Source organism: Parambassis ranga, chromosome 4 (assembly GCF_900634625.1).
Source record: "Parambassis ranga chromosome 4, fParRan2.1, whole genome shotgun sequence".
NCBI lineage: Eukaryota > Metazoa > Chordata > Actinopteri > Ambassidae > Parambassis > Parambassis ranga.
This window is the reverse complement of record NC_041025.1, coordinates 21,665,604-21,682,917: the sequence shown is the minus strand read 5'-3', so window position 1 is coordinate 21,682,917 and position 17,314 is coordinate 21,665,604. Positions and strand designations below refer to the sequence as shown.

Below are 17,314 nucleotides of genomic sequence, written 5' to 3'. Positions count from 1 at the left end.
ATGTCTAATGTACATGTAAACACACCCAGAAAAAGGATGTCTAGTGCCTCTATATATCAAAACACACACATGGGATAAAAATTAAGCTGATCCGCTTGTCCCCATATTACACACGTGTGGATGGAAGGAAGCAGGAAGGCCCTCTGACACCCTGTTTGACAGACAGTTATGTGCCTGTGGTTGGTTTGTGGAGGAAACCCGGTGACAGATCAGCTCAGTGCAGCCAGGCTGATCAGTGTTCCTCAGCTCTACTAGGACACTTTGGCCCCCGTGGTCTGTAGTTTCCTCACAAAGGCCAGAACAAAAAACAAAAAAAACTACGAATCCTCCCTGAAAGCATCAGTGCATAAAACCTGTAGTGATGAGTCCTGTCACCACTCAAAACTTTTATTCAATACTGTACAGTCTCACATGGTGGATATATTACCGTTATGGTGTTAGATTGCATAGTGTTAAACTATAGTGGTGATAGCTGGGAGACTAGTTGATGTGTCTGCCATCTGTTAGTCCACCTGTAACTCTTTGATTACATTCGAATAGGAGGCTTTGATACATCTATGCATTCCTACAAAATGAGGCAAAATACATACAGTAGTAGTTACATTCACGTGGCAGTGATAGGCATATAGTAAACACAAATGGCACAAATGAGGCTGCTTTTAAGTGCTACATTGATGACAGTTGTCCTCTCTGAGAACTTAAATGTTTGTTGTATCTAGTCTGTGTCCTTGTATTTCTCCATTTAAAGCAATGGATAGAAAAGTTCCAGCAATGGCACCCCACAGACCCTGTGGTGTTCCAGCAAGTCACATAGCTCCATGTTTCCTCTCAACAGTCAGAGATAAAGATCCAACACTGGAAACATTTGGTACAATGTTGTCTCTTTTTTGAGGTCATGATAGGTCATGTTTCCCAAAATGTTGTTAGTGGTTGTATCTCTCCGCTGAAGGCCCAGCCATATTTCACATCCATATGATACTTCCATACAGTGTCCTTTCACAGTCCTCCATCTATAGCTGGGTGGTTGCAGTAGAGCGCCTGGCCCTCCTGTCCTGGCGGTGAGGGGCAGGGAGGTGGCAGTAACGCGGTGACCTTCCTCGTGACTTCCTCTTGGAGCTACGTGGCATGCTAGGGTCTGGGGGGGCTGGTAGTCAGGCCTCCTCGGCCGTGGCGTCTATCCCAGCGTAGGTGAAGTTCTCAAAGAGAGCCATGTTCACGTAAGCCTGAAAGGTGGACAGAAATGGAGCACAGACATATGAAAGCTGCACCGGTGACTCTGTGGAAAGTCAATTAAAGCAGCTAAGTAGGGAAAAAAAGCACACTGGACATGTCATAGTCTAAACATACTCCCAGTAGGCCTACAGGCAAAGAGATGGAGTGCAAGTGGAGCTGAGGTTGGTGGGTAGTTGGCACCCACTTCTCAATCATGCTCATTCTATAGTAAAGCCGGACATTTTGACATGGAGGTCTAAAGGGATTGACTCAGTTTTGGAGCCAGCCTCTAGATCAGGGGTAGGCAATTATTTTTTTTGCAAGGGGCCGCATAGACTTCCATAAGAAAGCAAAGGGCCACATTTTCTTTTCATAAATAATACAGTAATATAAATTGGAGCATTTACTGCTCACTTCTCTGTCCTCGCTGTGTGTGTCCATGTCTACTCTTGAGTGTATGTTGGTTGTATGTTAAAATACACTTCACAGATAATGTGAAGATATTTTTACAGAAGAAAACCATTAGAAACTAAAACTAAAGTTCTGAGAGTCGGGCAAGATCTGTGCTTTTAAAGAACCAATGACAATGAAATATTTCAGCTGCAGCACCGCAGCAACATCTGAATGCACTGTGGAGTTTCCGGGCATGTTACCGTACATTTCAGCATAGTCGCGCAGCATTATTAAAGTTTAGAAAGCGTGGCCGTGTCTCTACAAAAAGTAGATGGGATGATGCAGTACAGCAGCGTGGAAGAGACGAGGAGGGTTGGGAAGATGTTACTGGTAATGCCGTGCTCAACAGCCTTTGTTTAATATGTACCGTGCAATATTTGTTTCATATTTGAGTGCACGGTAGGGCAGCAGTGGCTCAGTGGTAGAGCAGGGTTGTCCAATAACCGGAAGGTCGGCGGTTCGACCCCAGCTCCTCCCTAGTCATTGTTGTGTGTCCTTGGGCAAGGCACTTTACCCGCATTGCCTCCAGTGCACTCACTGGTGTATGAATGCGTATGAATGAATCGGCGGTGGTCGGAGAGGCCGTAGGTGCACCTTGGCAGCCACGTCTCCGTCAGTCTCCCCCTGGGGAGCCTGTGGTTACCACTGGTAGCTCACCACTGCCACTGTGTGAATGTGGTGTGAAAGAATAATGCATCTCAATGTAAGCGCTTTGAGTGCCTGCCCAACAGAGCAGAAAAGCGCAATATAAGACCAATGCATCATTATTATTATTATTATTACGGTCCGCGGGCTGCATTGAAGACGCAAGCGGGCCGGGTCTGGCCCGGGGGCCATACTTTGCCCAGGTCTGCTCTAGAGGCTGTGGATGGAATTGACTTCACAAAGACTTTTTTTCTGGTAAACAAAACAGGCATTATACTATATCAGAGTGGGATATTTTCCTCTTCTTCCCTCTCAGCCCACACGGTGTGAATGCAGCCTTACCTTCCTGGCCTCCTGCATCCTGTTGAGCTGGACAGAGATTTGGGAGAAGGGGGGTCTCTCGTAGGGCCGATCCCTCCAGCACTGCCTCATCAGCTCATATCTGTGGAGAGACAGACATGGATGAACACGATGAGAGGGGGGGGAAACACCATGCAGCGGGCCGATCAGTTCTGAGGACTCACACTTCGTCGTCACAGTTTTTGGGTTTCTCCATCCTGTAGCCTTGTGGCAGCTTTTCATAAAGCTCGGCACATGTCATCCCGCAGTACGGCGTGCCACCTGACACGCAAACAAATCAGAGGCAGAGAATTACTTGCTGCTTAACCAGAAGATTCTTATCGCTTATGTGCAGTGATCTGTCCGAGAGACTTCATTTGCATGAGAAGCAAAACTACTCCGATGACTGTAGCTGAAACTTTCTTGTGCCTGAATACAGTTCATAGGAAATAGTGGCGGTTTGGGCTTGTTGTGCAGCCACAGGACCTGAGTCACTGAGTGGACCATGAACTCCTCTGTACACTCGAGTATTTTAGAGGCAAACGTGAGGCCATCTGACAGTTAAAGCTTTGTTTTTTTCTAAATAAATAACTGCACGATGGCGTCGTTGTATTTGTCTAATACTAAGACCTGTAGACATTATAGTATTAGTACAGTGAATTGTTCTGGCCCTCTGTTTGAGGCTTAAAGATCTGTGATCACAGATCACAGTATAGCGTTCAGTGCTTACTTACCTAAGCTTACAATTTCCCAGAGCAGAACACCGAAAGACCACCTGTGAGATGAGACAGACGTGTTAGCAGATAAGACCTGATTGATAAAAGACGCAGGAAGAAAACACAGTGATTTTGAAATCAATTACAGGATAGAAAACATGCAATGGATCATGCAAAATATTTCAATAGAACACTTTTACACAAGAATTCTTAAATAATATTAATTATAATAATAATATTTGGTTAATATTTTAATGGTTTGTGCATAGTTTTTTCAGCATGGGAACTAAAGAAGAAGTCTCAGCAACAAAACCACCATCTTTCCTTCAATCTGATTAGCTGAGTTCTCTGAAGAAACATAACCACCAGTTTCACATGTGTCACAATGCAGTGTGGTAGATGATAGGAGCAGACAAGTGTTGTTTGTGCAGCCTGTCCCTTTGCCCTTCTTTATCTCTTCTATTATTTTTTTTTTGCACTCTTCTGCACCATGTTGTTACTTCTCTGTTTCTGATGTTTACAATTCTCTTGAAGCCAACAGGCCCCCTTCACTTCCTGCACTCCTGTAACTTTCTCTCTCTCTCTCTCTTGTGTATAAATAGGCTCCAGTTGACAGACCAACGTCTGTGTCTGTCTGCTAGGTCGTACACAGGGCTTCCTGGTTGTGCTTATCAGTTACACAGCACCCCATTATCTCTCTGCCAGTGACAGGGGGATGATTTGTTGTTTTCTGTGGTGACTGTGTGTGTGGAGTACATAATCAACATTTCACAAGAGGCTGAAATGTTTGCTGACCTTAACCATGCACATATAAATAGAAAGGAAATTGACAGTTTTTTTTTTGAAATAGTGATTTCTCAGAATATTTCCGCACAGAGCAGAATGTTGAAACTGCCCATAACTCCTAAAACAAATGTCTGTTTTTAGGTTAGTTGAACAATTGGGTTAATTCTGCAACTCACACGTCACTCTTGGTCGTATACACGCTGTAGTTCAGGGACTCGATGGCCATCCAGCGGACCGGCAGCCTCCCCTTAGAAGAAACAAGCAAATTAAAAAAATGTTTAACCCTTATTTTGTCTTAATATACCACATTGAAAATGTTTCCCATACATATGTTTAGTATCTTTTATTTCCAGCACAACCTCAGCTATATGATCCGATCATTGTTTTTAACTTTAACCTACTCTACTAACATATTGGGCCCAAAAACAAACAAAAATCACCCAATCCGAAAAAAAAAATACTATTTATGACAATAAAAAAAATAAAAAAATGCTCAATGAACTGCAAATATGAAGAAAGAAAGCTCAAATTGAAATGTGGTAAAAACATATACAAATATGAAACGTGTATTTACGGGCGTTTTTACTGGCTCTATCAACATCAAATAAAACTGGGGGAAAAGTTTCGAATCTCCACTTTCTAATGATGTGATCAGCAGCACTACAGACGGCATAGTTTTTCTTGAAAATGTCACATGATCCGGTCACACCGGCGTGATAAGGGACCCTTGTGGGTTCTGTATCTTGGCCTTTACACCTTGTCACAGCATTGAGAGCATTACAACACGCAAAGGTGTGTTGTAATGGCTGCATTCCACTTAGAGAGACACCAACTGGAACTGAACCATCACAGGTTATCTCTCTCGTCTGAACAGTTTTAATAGTTAATAGTTTTAGTTTTGTATTGTTTTCTAAAGTCCTTATTTCCTTCTCACTATGGTGAAAATTCATGCAATACAAAATGTAACTGTGCTGCCCTCTGCTGGCTGAAACTGTGTTCTACTCATCACTCACCATTGTCTTCTTAACGTAAACCTCCTCACCGCGGGACAGACCGAAATCAGCTATCTTCGCCACGAGGTTGTCGCCTACAAGAACATTCCGTGCTGCCAAATCCCTGTGGATGAACTAGATCCAAGACAGAAGTGGAGAGAGCAGCAGAGCAATCACTAAGAATCATACTGCAGTATGAGCATAATGAAACATCTGGAGCTAAAGATAAAAAGGAAAACACACCCGTCCTCCTCCCACCTGTTTGTCGCTGAGGTAATGCATCCCGTTTGCCACATCCACAGCAAACTGCAGCAGCTGCTGGGAGGTGAGCGTGGAGGCCGTGCCGTGTTCTTTGGCAAAGGCCGGGTCAGTCTCCAGGACACGACTCTTCCTCAAGAAGTCAAGGAGGTTTCCATAGGGAGCGTATTCTATGGCTATGTACAGGTATCCTGGAGAAGGGACAGAGGTTACAGTTACATTTGATGGCAAGTCTCTGAATAAACCTCGGCCTTGGCTGACCTTACTTGCATTACAGCAGGTAGGTGGCATTTAGTCCACACTCTGGTCTGCCAACATTCTCCACCAGATGGCTGAAGCTTTGTTAAAAGAGGTCAGAAGGCGTTTGTAGTTGTTGGAGGGCTTTCATATAAATTTCAACAGGACCAAAGAGAGTGCCAACACAATCAGTGATTACTGAATGTGGAAGGAAGGAGCTGGTGGGTTTACTGGTGAGAGGGCTCAAACCCAGTACAGCTACAGTTATATAGGACAGCTTCTGCTACATTTCCTGCAGCAGCAAATGGACCAATAATAGATCATCTCCTCCACACGTGGACAATAAACACAATAAAAGATGCACTGTTGTATCTACTCATCATCTAAAAAAGACAGTATGACCCACTTAGACTCTTTAGTCAAGGGTTAAAACCCTAAAACCTTTTGTTCTGCTTGTATATTATGACCCAGTACGTCCTTCTTGATTCCCTCCTTCTTCCTCTTCATACTTTTTCTAGTGCATCTATATGTATTTGCATGCATGCATGTTCATGAGCACTGGGTTGTGCTCCTGTAGATGAGGTAATATCAAGAGTTAAATAACAGATGTAAACACAGTCGCCAGAGTCCAGTTCCACATAAAAGTGAGGCCGGCGGAGGGGACACGGTGAATTAGTCCAATGTTTATTTTTCAAGGTGGATTTGGGTTTAGTAATGTCCTCGCAGCCAGACTTCCTCCCTCTCATATGCGAGTAGTAGTTATTTGGACGTAGCTGGTGGAAACTGATACCTCATGGTTAGAACTCGTCTGAAGGAAACCTCATACAAATATATAAACAAGGGCCGCAGGAGTTTGGTAATGAGCTGCGTGGACAAAATCAAACAATGGTGAGAGCGCGCCGGCGTCTCACAGACGAGGAGTGTTTTGGTTGGACACGTTTTGGTGCTTTCCAGGTGCAGATGAGAGAGGATCAGATGGGATGGGCATGTGTGTTTAACTTTTAATATTAACCTGTTGAAGGCTGCACACTGGAGAGGAAGGGGGTTAATGGATGCATCACCTCTACATGCTACAGGTGTGATTGTAGCTAAGTTTGTTTAACTGCAGCCTCAAATGCCGGTTAATATCTGCTCAGGCCACTAGATGTCGCTGACTCACCTCTGTTCTCGCAGGCTCCTATCAAGTTGATGATGTTGGGATGCTGGCCTAGTTTACACAGCACCTCCAGCTCCCCTGCAAAGTCTCTGTGGTCATTCTCAGAGGCAAACTCTGCAGGAAGAGGAGCACGCACAGCATCGTTAGACAAAGTGCAAGCAAAGCAATTCTCAGCTCTCATGAAGTTTTCACTTCAGTCAGTCAGAGAAACTTCAACCCTAGCATTAAATTAGCATTAAAATTATCAATCTACATGTGATACATGAACCCAGTGTTGGAGAGGATGGACGTGAAGTGTACATATTCGAGTCTTCATTACACAGTGTGGTATATTTTTGGGACAAAGCTTGTACTTTTTTTTGCTCTTCTGTATTATTACTGCACAGGTGTTAGGGAATTCTGGCATGCCCTATGCCCTATGCATGTTGGTGAACATTCCTGGGAAATCCTAAAACATGTGATACTCCTAACATGTCCTGTGCATGTCTTCTCAGTGAAGGCCTTTGTCTGGGACCCATGCTTCTTCACATGTGCTTAAGTGTAATGAACTCATGTAACCTTCTGACCCTGTCCTAAAGAGGTGGATGAGTCTTGTCACAGTGCCTAGGCCTAAGGAGGAGAAAACAGTGTATTATATGTTGGGTATACTTTATATATAGCATACTGCAAAAAAAAAAAACAAATAAATATAGAAAGTACATTTTTCGGATAGCAGGTTTTGCACTTTGGCCTTTGATCTTAATGATAAAAACAGATGTTATGAGAGCGGCATGTCTTTAAGAAACTTGGCAGTGAGTGAGTGTGTGTGGGAGGGGGTGAGCGTGCATGTGTGTGTGTCGGAGTGCCCATTAGTAGCGAGTTGTTTGTTAGCGGTAGGAATTGTGCTCACGGTTACCTTTCAGCATCTTGATGGCCGCGCTCATTTTGTTGCCGTCCTTTTTGATCATGGCTTTGATGACCTGTTTTTTAAACTGTGGTTAGCTCAAATAGAAAAATTACATTTTATACTGTATATATTTAGAAAAAAAGGAGTCCACACACCTGGCCAAAGTTGCCCTCTCCGATGACATCTTCAAACTTGATGTCCTCCCATTCCAGGATTGGATAGGTGAGTGGTTCTGGTGTGGGCTTGGGCCTTCTCGTCAGGGTCAAAGTGCCTGAGTTAAACTGCAGAATAGTTTCCTCACCCTAGTGAATATTAACATAACCTTTGGTCAAATTCTCTCATCTGAGCAAATTCATTATAAAACATCTTAGTTCTTACTGATCCAGACTGGTAGGTGAATGTGCGTCTGCGGTTGAGCAGCGTCTTCCTGATGAAGAAAAGAGCCAGCAGCGCCAACAGGATGGTCACACAGGTGACAGTGACGGAGCCCACCACTGCCACCAGCAGCTGGTAACTGTCTCCAGTTGGCTTCCCTGCCACACCCTGGATGGTTGGAGTTATACTCTGAAGGCCTTTTTCAGCAAAGGGGAAGAGATCATTACAAACGGAAAGACCGAGATATAAATGTGTGTAGGTGGTCCTGTTCAACTCATCTGATCAGTCCATTGACCCTGAGTTCCGACTCACCGTCCCCTCGTGTCATCGCCTGAACGAACTTGCTCCACTCTCCTGGCACTTTAGAGAAAGCCCTCACTCTGAACTGGTAGAGCGTGCTGCCATTGAGCGCCGTCACATCTTTGGTGGTCTTGTTCCCGTCATCTGTGTCCACCCAAGGGTGAGGGTTCCCCTGGCCGACCGGCTGGTACTCTATGATGTATTTAATGATGCCTCCGTTTGGATCCTCAGGGGGCTGCCACCTCACCTGGACGGCTGACACGGACAGGGCCAGAGCCTGGACGTTGCGTGGGGAAGATGGGCCTGAGACACAAAAATAGCATATAGCATGAAATAGCATAGTGTGCAATGCAGCCATCTTGGATTTGAAGATGGACAGTATGGGGGTAGAACAGGAGTTTAAGGATGGAAATGTTGGGTTTGTATCACAGTGCTGGAGCCACAGTGGCACACTAATAAACACTTTTGTGCAGCCTGCTTAGCAAAGTAAGCTTACTTGAATATCATTACACCCTTTGTTTACAATGTAAAGGGTTTTCCAGCATGGCTGCCACTGTTTTGTTATGTCACGCAGGTAAAAATGTTCACTTTTATCATTGCACTTAGCCCAGGCCCAGTCTTAACTTGTTTTTTTCTTGAACATAGCACTAAATTTGTTCCTCAATTTACACATCGTGGGCAGAGAGAGAGAGTCAGTAGGCAAGCATAGATCACACTGTTCTCCCTGATCTATCAAGAGGCACTATAAACTGATATATAACCTTTTTATATGTATCATTTTTCTATTGGATCGTGTAGGCTTATGTGTGCATTTGGAAATCCTGCTATGGGCTAACCAGCAGCTGTAGTTACCCTGGCTGTTGATGCGGAAGTGGTAGGGTTTGGAGGGCGGCCCCTTGCTGCCGCAGTTGATGAGGCGCACCACCACGGTGTAGTCGTGCTGATACTTCAGGTTGTGGAACTTGGTGGAGAGCACATTGAGCAGGGTGGTCTCCTGGTGTAGTTTCTCACTGTAGGGCGGGGGCCCGGAGAGCTGCACTAAAAAGCCACTGGCCGTGGCAGAGTTAACGCCATTGTTGGCGGGCAGTCGCCAGCGCACTGTAGCATTGCGGCCCTCCACCGAGCTGATGTCAATCTCAGGTTGAACTGTGGGCTCTGCGGCGACAGAGAACACAGGATGAGCCGCGGGGACTTACAGCTCTTTGTGCAGTTTTCTTATTAAGATGCTTTTTTTTAAAAAAAAACTGTTTACTGTATTTAGCAGGAAAACAGCGTCCGCTCACAAATCTCCTTTTCCCACTTTACAGTTTGTGCTTGTGGATGAGACCTGTGTTCCTTTGCTGCAAATTAAATTCGCACACAGGCCCCACCTCCAGGTTGTCTCTCCCTCTGCACCACAGTCATTGAGGATTAAATCCCTTTCTTTGGTATTTGAATACAAGTTATTTATCAGGAGAGATGTGCCACTGGGGAAAAAAGCAGCTGCCTGCCTCCATCAGGCATGGGAAAATCACCATTACTCTGACCAGGCTCATGATAATTGTGCTTGCTTCAAGCTTTTCTGGAGATTTGTTCCCAGACACATATAATCATGTCTAGTCTTCATGTGGTCTTTCTGAACTTGACAGTTAATCTGTGGGGTCTTACCGGGACAGTCGGTCTCCATGATGGCCTCTGGGCCTGTGACTCCTTCCCCTCCTTCCCCGGGACGGGTGAGTTGGACGCAGACGCGGTAACGTGTTGAAGGCTCCAGGTTCATCAGTGTGATGGCCTCTTTGTCGCTATAAACTGAGGAGAAACGGCGAGAATAGTGATTGATTCTGACCGACCCTTATCAGATCTTTGATTAACAATTAGCTTGTTGTCCTGGTGATTCTGCTGCCTGTTTACCTATGATGGAGGACCACGAGTCTCCGTTCTCCACGGGCTTATAGAGGAGTCTGGTGGAGGCGATGGGGCCGTCTCCTCTGTAGCCATCCACTGGCATCACCAGCAGCTGCTTGCTCCTCCTTTCCAGCAGTATGGGGGCAGTAGTGGGCACGGGAGGCTCTGTGGGGACATTTGACCCGTCAGTGCCTGCAACATATTGAAAATGTTTCTCAACAGAAAACAGACACTCAGACCTTTAATGGTCAGATTGAACTTGCGGGAATCCTGGCCTCCGGTGGTGGACACCCTGCACTCCCACAGTCCTCCTTGCTGAGCGCTCAGCGGGGGGATCTCAAACGTTGCCGTGCTCTTGTATGAGTTCATGACGGTGCTGGAGGCCTGACAGTAAAACACAGGAAAGCAATGTGATACATAGTGAAAACCACATTTCCATTTCCTGTACCTATTTTTGCTGCTGCTCAAATTTTCTCCAGGAATGTCCTCATGCTGAGAAATTTCTTAGTTCCTGAGGGAAGTGCCGGTACAATTCTTTATCAGATTGTTTGAAATTTCGAGGAAACAGCATAGAAAGAATAACAGAGACTCAACATATTACTATACAGAGCGCCTGCTGCACTGGAGAGTGATACAGCCTTATCTGCAGTGGTGGAAAGTAACTAAGTATTTGTACTTTGTTACTGTACTTAAGTACATTCTTATGTATTTATACTTTACTTAAGTAAAAATAATAGTGCATACTTTATACTTTTACTCCATTACATGTTGCAGCTGTTACCTGTACTTTCTACTCCACTACATTTCTACAGTGTCTGTAGTTCCTTGTTCCATGTGATGAACACAGTGCTGGACTGATGTGAGGTCAGACTCTGCATGGAGGTGGTGTCACGCTGCCAGCTGTGTTTGTATAATGAGCCTCAGTCATGATGCCGGTGCTCTGGCTCAGTGAGCTAACTAGTTAGCTGCTGTCTGCTAACACAGGTCCATCCATTAATGTCTGATGAACATGAATCATAACATGAATCTACAGCAGGAACACTGACACAGTAAACATGCTGAATGCCTGTTTGTTATCAGCAGCCTCTCTGTTCACTTGATGCCCACAGCCTGCCTCATGACACACAGACCTGTCCATAGCTGCTTCTGGACTCAACATGTACATTAACTACACATGGTCCATTTTAATTTAAGATGATTTCTTTGATTATTTTAACCTGTTCAGATCCTTTGCAATGGAAATCAATCATATATATTCAGTGCATGAGTACTTTTACTTTTAATACTTTAAGTACATTTAAAAGTACTTAAGACTTTTACTTAAGTAGGATTGTTGATGTAGCACTTCTACTTTTACTTGAGTATAGATTTTGTTGGGTATTTGTACTTTTACTTAAGTACCAAGCTTCAGTACTTCCTCCACCACTGCTGATCTGGTCAGGCTATTGTGTTGTTGACTTTCTAAAATCATGACTTAACCTTGTATCCATCAGTTCAGACTTAAAGGCTCGCCTACATTATTTAGCTGATGTGCCAGCTCTTTTATTTTAATCTTGGGACCCTTGAAGGTCAAATTAATTAAATCCATGTGCACATATGTCGTCATGCTGGTCTTACTTTAGTTGTAAAGGTGCTAATCTTAATGATGCAGCCTACCAGATGTGCAGCTAATGATTGTTTGCATTAATGATCGGTAGTCCATGATTAATTGATCGATGTATTCTGACATTTTCTGAACAAATCAGTGGAACATGTCCTGAAAAGGTTCCATTCACTAATTGTTGCTCCTGTCTCTTTAAGAACCACTAAAATCCCTGATTTTTCTGCTGAGCCGTCTTCATGAGAATATAACAGAAACAAGATGGCACCCTGAACAGTCACTTCCTGTTTGTCAGTGTTAGGACCTGTGGCACTGATACGACAAGTGAACATGGGCACAGATTCCAGCCTGTTGTTCCCGTCAGGGCAGACAAATAAGGAGAAAATTAAGCCTGTTTGTGTCCTCAGCAGCACACAGTGAGAGAGGATCTGGAAACTCACATTTGGGAAAACACTCCCTGACTACTTTCTGTAATGCAACATATGGTGGTGTATCCATTTTTTTTTTTGCCAAGAAAGAGAAACAGCATGTTCTCCTTCTAATGACGATTAAATAAAAGAGCACCCAGGCTAGCATAGAGACCAGAGCCAGGGAAAGTACAGCCAGCGGCCCAGAACGGGCAACTATGTCCTTATAATGTGGCCCACAGGCTGATCCGGCCCACAAATGACCACCAAAAATGTAAAAAGCAGCATAAAGTTGAACTACTGATGACCCCCTCCCACATTTTCCTGCCTCTCCACTGCTGCAATTGACCTGTTTCCGCCCTGACTTTAAGACATTTGGTTAATTTTTTTTTTTAAATGAATACTGATAGTTTAAGTCATCTGTGCCTGCTGTGCGTTGTGTGTGAGTTAAGATGCCTTAACTTACACACAACATATGCACACCTGAAGTATTAGTATTTTCCAACTTCCAATACACAAAATATAACAATCACCAGCCTTCTGTTTTCCTTATGGAACTGTTTCCACACATGTTGAACTCTCCCTTTAACTTGGACCAGGGATCGCCTCCCTCTGACTGACTTGCATGTTATCTTGCATATTTATTGTTTTTGAGGGTTATTGCTCTTTGCAGGAGTGCTGCTGCAACTGCAGGGTTCCTACCTGGAGCACAGCGCCGTCTAGGTTTCGCAGCTCGATGCTGTCATGACTGGGCAGGGGGTTGCCTGTGGCTGAACAAAAGATTTTGGGGCTGGAGTTACGATTCCACTCCAAGTTACCTTCCAAATCCAAAATCTGGGGAGCCCGGTCTGAAGAGAGAGGAAGGGGATGAGAAATGACAAGATGGAGAGAATGAAGATGAACGATAGAGAGGAAGAGTCACACATTTATGAGAAGTAATAATGAAAACAAACCATTAGAATTAGTATGATTATGGCGATACCTACCAGACTTCTCACAGCTCTGTCCTCTCCATCCTGTAGGACAGTGACAGCCACTGAAACGATTGCAGACTCCTCCATTCTGGCATTTACAGCTCAGCCTGCAGTCTGGTCCATACATGCCATTATGGCAAGCTGACAACAGAAAAAATGCAAAACTTCTCAGATGTCATGAAGAAAAAAAACCTTGAGATACACATTTCCACACATGTACTGCTCAGCTTACCACGCTCACAGTGACTCCCGAACCAGCCGCTGGCACACGAGCAGCCGTACGGGTCTGACAGGCAGAAGCGGAGCCCCTTGCAGTTCATCTCTGAGCTGCACGACTTCTGGCAGTTTCGACCAAACATTCCTTCACTGCAGGCTGCAGGAGAAAGACAAATTTACAAATGTGATTGTTTAAAGTTTTGCTGCTCCCCTGCAGAGCATCACTGTAACCAGTCTGCCTGCCAACATGCCAATCTGGAAGCCATTGATTTGGATCCATACTGATTGTATTATCCGCACATAGTTTGTAAATTAAATTTTTTTGGTTCAGTTCCTCAAATGGCCACTTGAGGCTGGTTCCAAAAACAAATCAATCCTCACAACATAAACATTATGGGTCACAGGTTGCTGTTTGTGTGTCTGGGCTGCCTCAGGCTCCACCTCTTGTGCCTGTTTGAGAATGTTACGCAAACCAAGATGGCACCACACAACTCCAATTCAATTCTGTTTATGTAGCACCTCTTACAATCAGAATTGTCTCAAAGCGTTTCACAGAGGCCGAGAGCCTGAACCCCCGAGCAAGCAGACAGTGGCAAGGGGAAGAAACCTTGAGCAGGACCCGACTCATAAGGGAGAACCTTCCTGCTGACAGCCGGCCGGGTAGAGGAGGAGAAGTAGAGGGAGACAGGACAGAGAGGATGAAGGAGACACACCACACTGAGGTTTCAAAACTGCTGTTGAGTGACATCACACCAACTATACAAAAATCACAGTAACATCACAAACCTGTCTCGCAGCGTGTCCCCATGAATCCTGGAGGGCAGATACAGTCTCCATCCACATCGTGACACACTCCACCGTTAACACACTCGGGGCAGTCTTTGTCACAGTATGGACCCCACTTCTTAGCAGGACAGTCTGCAGAGACACACACAGATCCCTTTGGTTGTGTATTTGTAGTAAAACATTTTGACAGAGGCATCTCCAACATCCACCAGCTCAAGCACATGTGCTGTACATGAGTTCGCCAAAAAAAAGTTCAGAAGCAACCAACTGATTCAAAGAAATATTTGGGCAAATGCCTCTATTTTCTTTCTTTCTTTCGTGGGAATTATACGACAGATCTGCTGCCAGTAGCCAAATAGCTTAGCTTAGCTTAGCACAGAGTCCTAAAGCAGCAGGAGATGGAGAGACATGACTCTCCTCACCAAACCATCATCTCCTCATTTGTAAATGCCACCTCAGAGGTTCAACAGTGGCCCACCGTCCTGCCTTTCTATCATATATTACATACATTCATATATATTTTTGATAATTGTGTTGAATTTCTGCCTTGGTTTCGCTGGAATCCAGTGTGTGAGAACCCAACAAACCTCTGACAATGAGTCGCATCCAGGCGCCATTGAGCGGGCTGTCCCCAACGTAGCTGGCACTGTAGATGCCCTGATTGGCAAACGCTGCGTTGTCCACTGTCAGCACCGCCGTGTGATTGACCATATCATTCCAGTGAGTCATGTAATTGTAGTTACCTACACACAACATGGAAACATATCAGTAGCATCATTTCCTACCTGCAGGTGTGTGTGTTATTTGTTCGGGGATGGTCTCTGAATTTGGTTACCGTTGTACTTCCAGGTCACGTCTCTCTTTTGGTAGCTAAGAAGCCGCATGCTGAGGTGAACAGTCTCCCCTTTGTTAGCGGTCAGTGTGAGGTGATTTGGAATAAAATTTGCTGTAAGAAACACATATAGAAGTGTTCGATCACAACAGGAAGTGAAACTCCACTGGCTGTATAAAATATGAACACACCTCGCACGTGGTTGTTAATCATCGTGACCTTTTCTACCGGGGGAACCTCCTGAGTGGATGCACAGTAGAAGATACCCATGTAGTCCAGATCACGGAAGCCTCTGGCCTCAACCTCCTTTGTCCTCAGCTTCTGAACTCTAAATGACGGCTTCTTGGGGAAAACGAGGATCTTGTTGTCCTTCTCGATGTCCAGCTCGACCTGGTCGGGGCCGCGCTCTCCGTTCATGCAGAGGATGGTGAAGTGACTGATGTTGGTGACCTCGGCTGTGGAGATCATGGTCAGGTCGATCACGGCATCTGGAAGAGAGTAAGAGAGGAAACACTGTACTCTGACATAATCATGACAAACAGTAGATCCACATTAAAATACAAGCACAAGCACAGAAACAGGACTCGAAGGCAAAGATTATGGGAGCATAACAATTTGATTACTGTTCATTGATTACTACTGTTGTTGATTACTTTGTCATTTTGAGCAAGTGTGACTATATTATGTGTAATAAATGTTAGTGTAGCATCTTTTGTGATAAATGAAGCGTAGAAAAACACATTTTCTGTTTTACTGTTTGTCAAAACTACCAAGAATATGATGATGAGACCCTTTAAGCTCTTCTAAATTAACAACAGACACATTTTGGTTCAAAAACTGAAGCCTCGAGAATTGTTGTTTATCTGCATTAAAAGTACCAAAACCCAATCTAGTCCGTTTGTCCTGCATTCCTTCTCTGGTATTTCAGCCCCACATTTACAGAACAATGGCAGGAAGCATGGATGAGCTCTTTTCCCAAAAGAATCAGCACTCTGAGCAGAGGTCTGCATGACTTTATGAGTGACAAACTATGGTTTGTTTATAAATTTGGTCACATTTCTCCAAAATAAATCTCCAGTTGTGTTAAAGAGTAACGAAAACTTACTTGATACATGAAAAAAGCACAACACCAACACTGATAAAATCCTCATGGCATGTATAATCCTCATTTGGTTAAATCTTATTAAATCAACTTCCAGTCCGGGATTTTTTTTGGGCAGAGAGCTTTTACATCCAAAACGGTGACGCTGCGTCACGGCGATGCGCTTTTTTTACGCATAACTTTCTTCTACGGCGAATCCTCCAAAACTCATGTTCAGGTGTCAAAATCTCTTCCTCTCGTTAAAACCAAGTTAGTACCGCAGCGCGGACGCACTAAGCAGCGCAGAGTGTGACTTGCGGTAAAGCTCAGCTTTCTCTGGGTGGGAAAGGAAGGAAGAGCGTCACCAGACAGCGGAGGACTACTGGCGCTCCAGACCTACCCGAGCAGATGAATGTATTTATGACTTTAAACTTTGTCACTTTTTGTTCCAATACAATGTCAGACACATCAGACCGGCTGACTTTGCACAAAAGTAAATCAGTCACGCCCTGCAAAACATAGAGTTTAAGAAGGGAAATGAGGTTATGGTTATCATTTTTTAAAGTATTATTCACTCCTGGACTACTTTAGCTGTGTGAAGCTCCAGACTTTTGTGTATGCAGAGGTTGGGTGGTGGAGAATGTACAGTGGAGATGCATTTTTATCTGTGGAAACTGGGGTGCAAATACTGCCTGTCTGTTGATCTTTATATATTTTTTTAATACTTTAATAATCCCACCAGGGAGGAGTTGGGATCGAACCAACAACCTTCCGGTTATTGGACAACCCTTGCTCTACCACTGAGCCACTGCTGCCCAATATGCATTTTTGTGGCCAAAATCTACACTCTGAGTGCCCTCGACAGTTGACATGGAGCTTGATGTTCGCTGTGGAGATGCTGTTGGACACCAGCAGCAGCAGCAGCAGCTGGTACTGAGTTTTGCCAAATGCAACAGCTTTCTTCTCTCACATCAATGAGCTGGTTACAATCCCTGCAGCTTTTATGGTCAGTCTCAACCCTTCCCCTCATAATCAGTCAGCCCTCAGGAAATGATGAACAATATGCTTGTTGTGTCTATTTCTGCCTGAATCTTTAAAAAAAAAAAAAGAAAAGTGCTGCACTGTCTCACTCTGAAACGGTCATTTGGCAGAACTGCACACGCCTTTTTCTGAAACAAA

At 44.4% G+C, this 17,314-nt stretch overlaps 1 protein-coding gene across 3 annotated transcripts; it reads right to left on the bottom strand.

Moving 5' to 3' along the window:
• Positions 1 to 343: 343 nt before the first annotated feature.
• Positions 344 to 16,480, bottom strand: tie1 (tyrosine kinase with immunoglobulin-like and EGF-like domains 1). 3 transcript variants are annotated; one of them, XM_028404394.1, is made up of 24 exons: positions 16,160 to 16,480; positions 15,246 to 15,542; positions 15,058 to 15,168; positions 14,810 to 14,965; positions 14,223 to 14,354; positions 13,453 to 13,593; positions 13,233 to 13,361; positions 12,949 to 13,094; positions 10,479 to 10,623; positions 10,246 to 10,404; positions 10,003 to 10,143; positions 9,208 to 9,510; positions 8,368 to 8,658; positions 8,059 to 8,252; positions 7,836 to 7,982; positions 7,690 to 7,753; positions 6,798 to 6,908; positions 5,402 to 5,592; positions 5,165 to 5,278; positions 4,328 to 4,398; positions 3,384 to 3,424; positions 2,835 to 2,931; positions 2,653 to 2,752; positions 344 to 1,223 (listed from the first exon to the last, which is right to left on the bottom strand). In XM_028404394.1, the coding sequence occupies exons 1-24, from the start codon at positions 16,221 to 16,223 to the stop codon at positions 1,152 to 1,154; spliced, it is 3,417 nt and encodes a 1,138-aa protein (XP_028260195.1). In that variant the 5' UTR covers positions 16,224 to 16,480; the 3' UTR covers positions 344 to 1,151. The 3 variants fall into 3 exon arrangements, with proteins under 3 accessions (XP_028260195.1, XP_028260196.1, XP_028260197.1); XM_028404395.1 differs by lacking the exon at positions 9,208 to 9,510; XM_028404396.1 differs by lacking the exons at positions 15,246 to 15,542; positions 16,160 to 16,480 and having other exon boundaries at positions 14,810 to 14,905; positions 15,008 to 15,110.
• Positions 16,481 to 17,314: the final 834 nt, after the last annotated feature.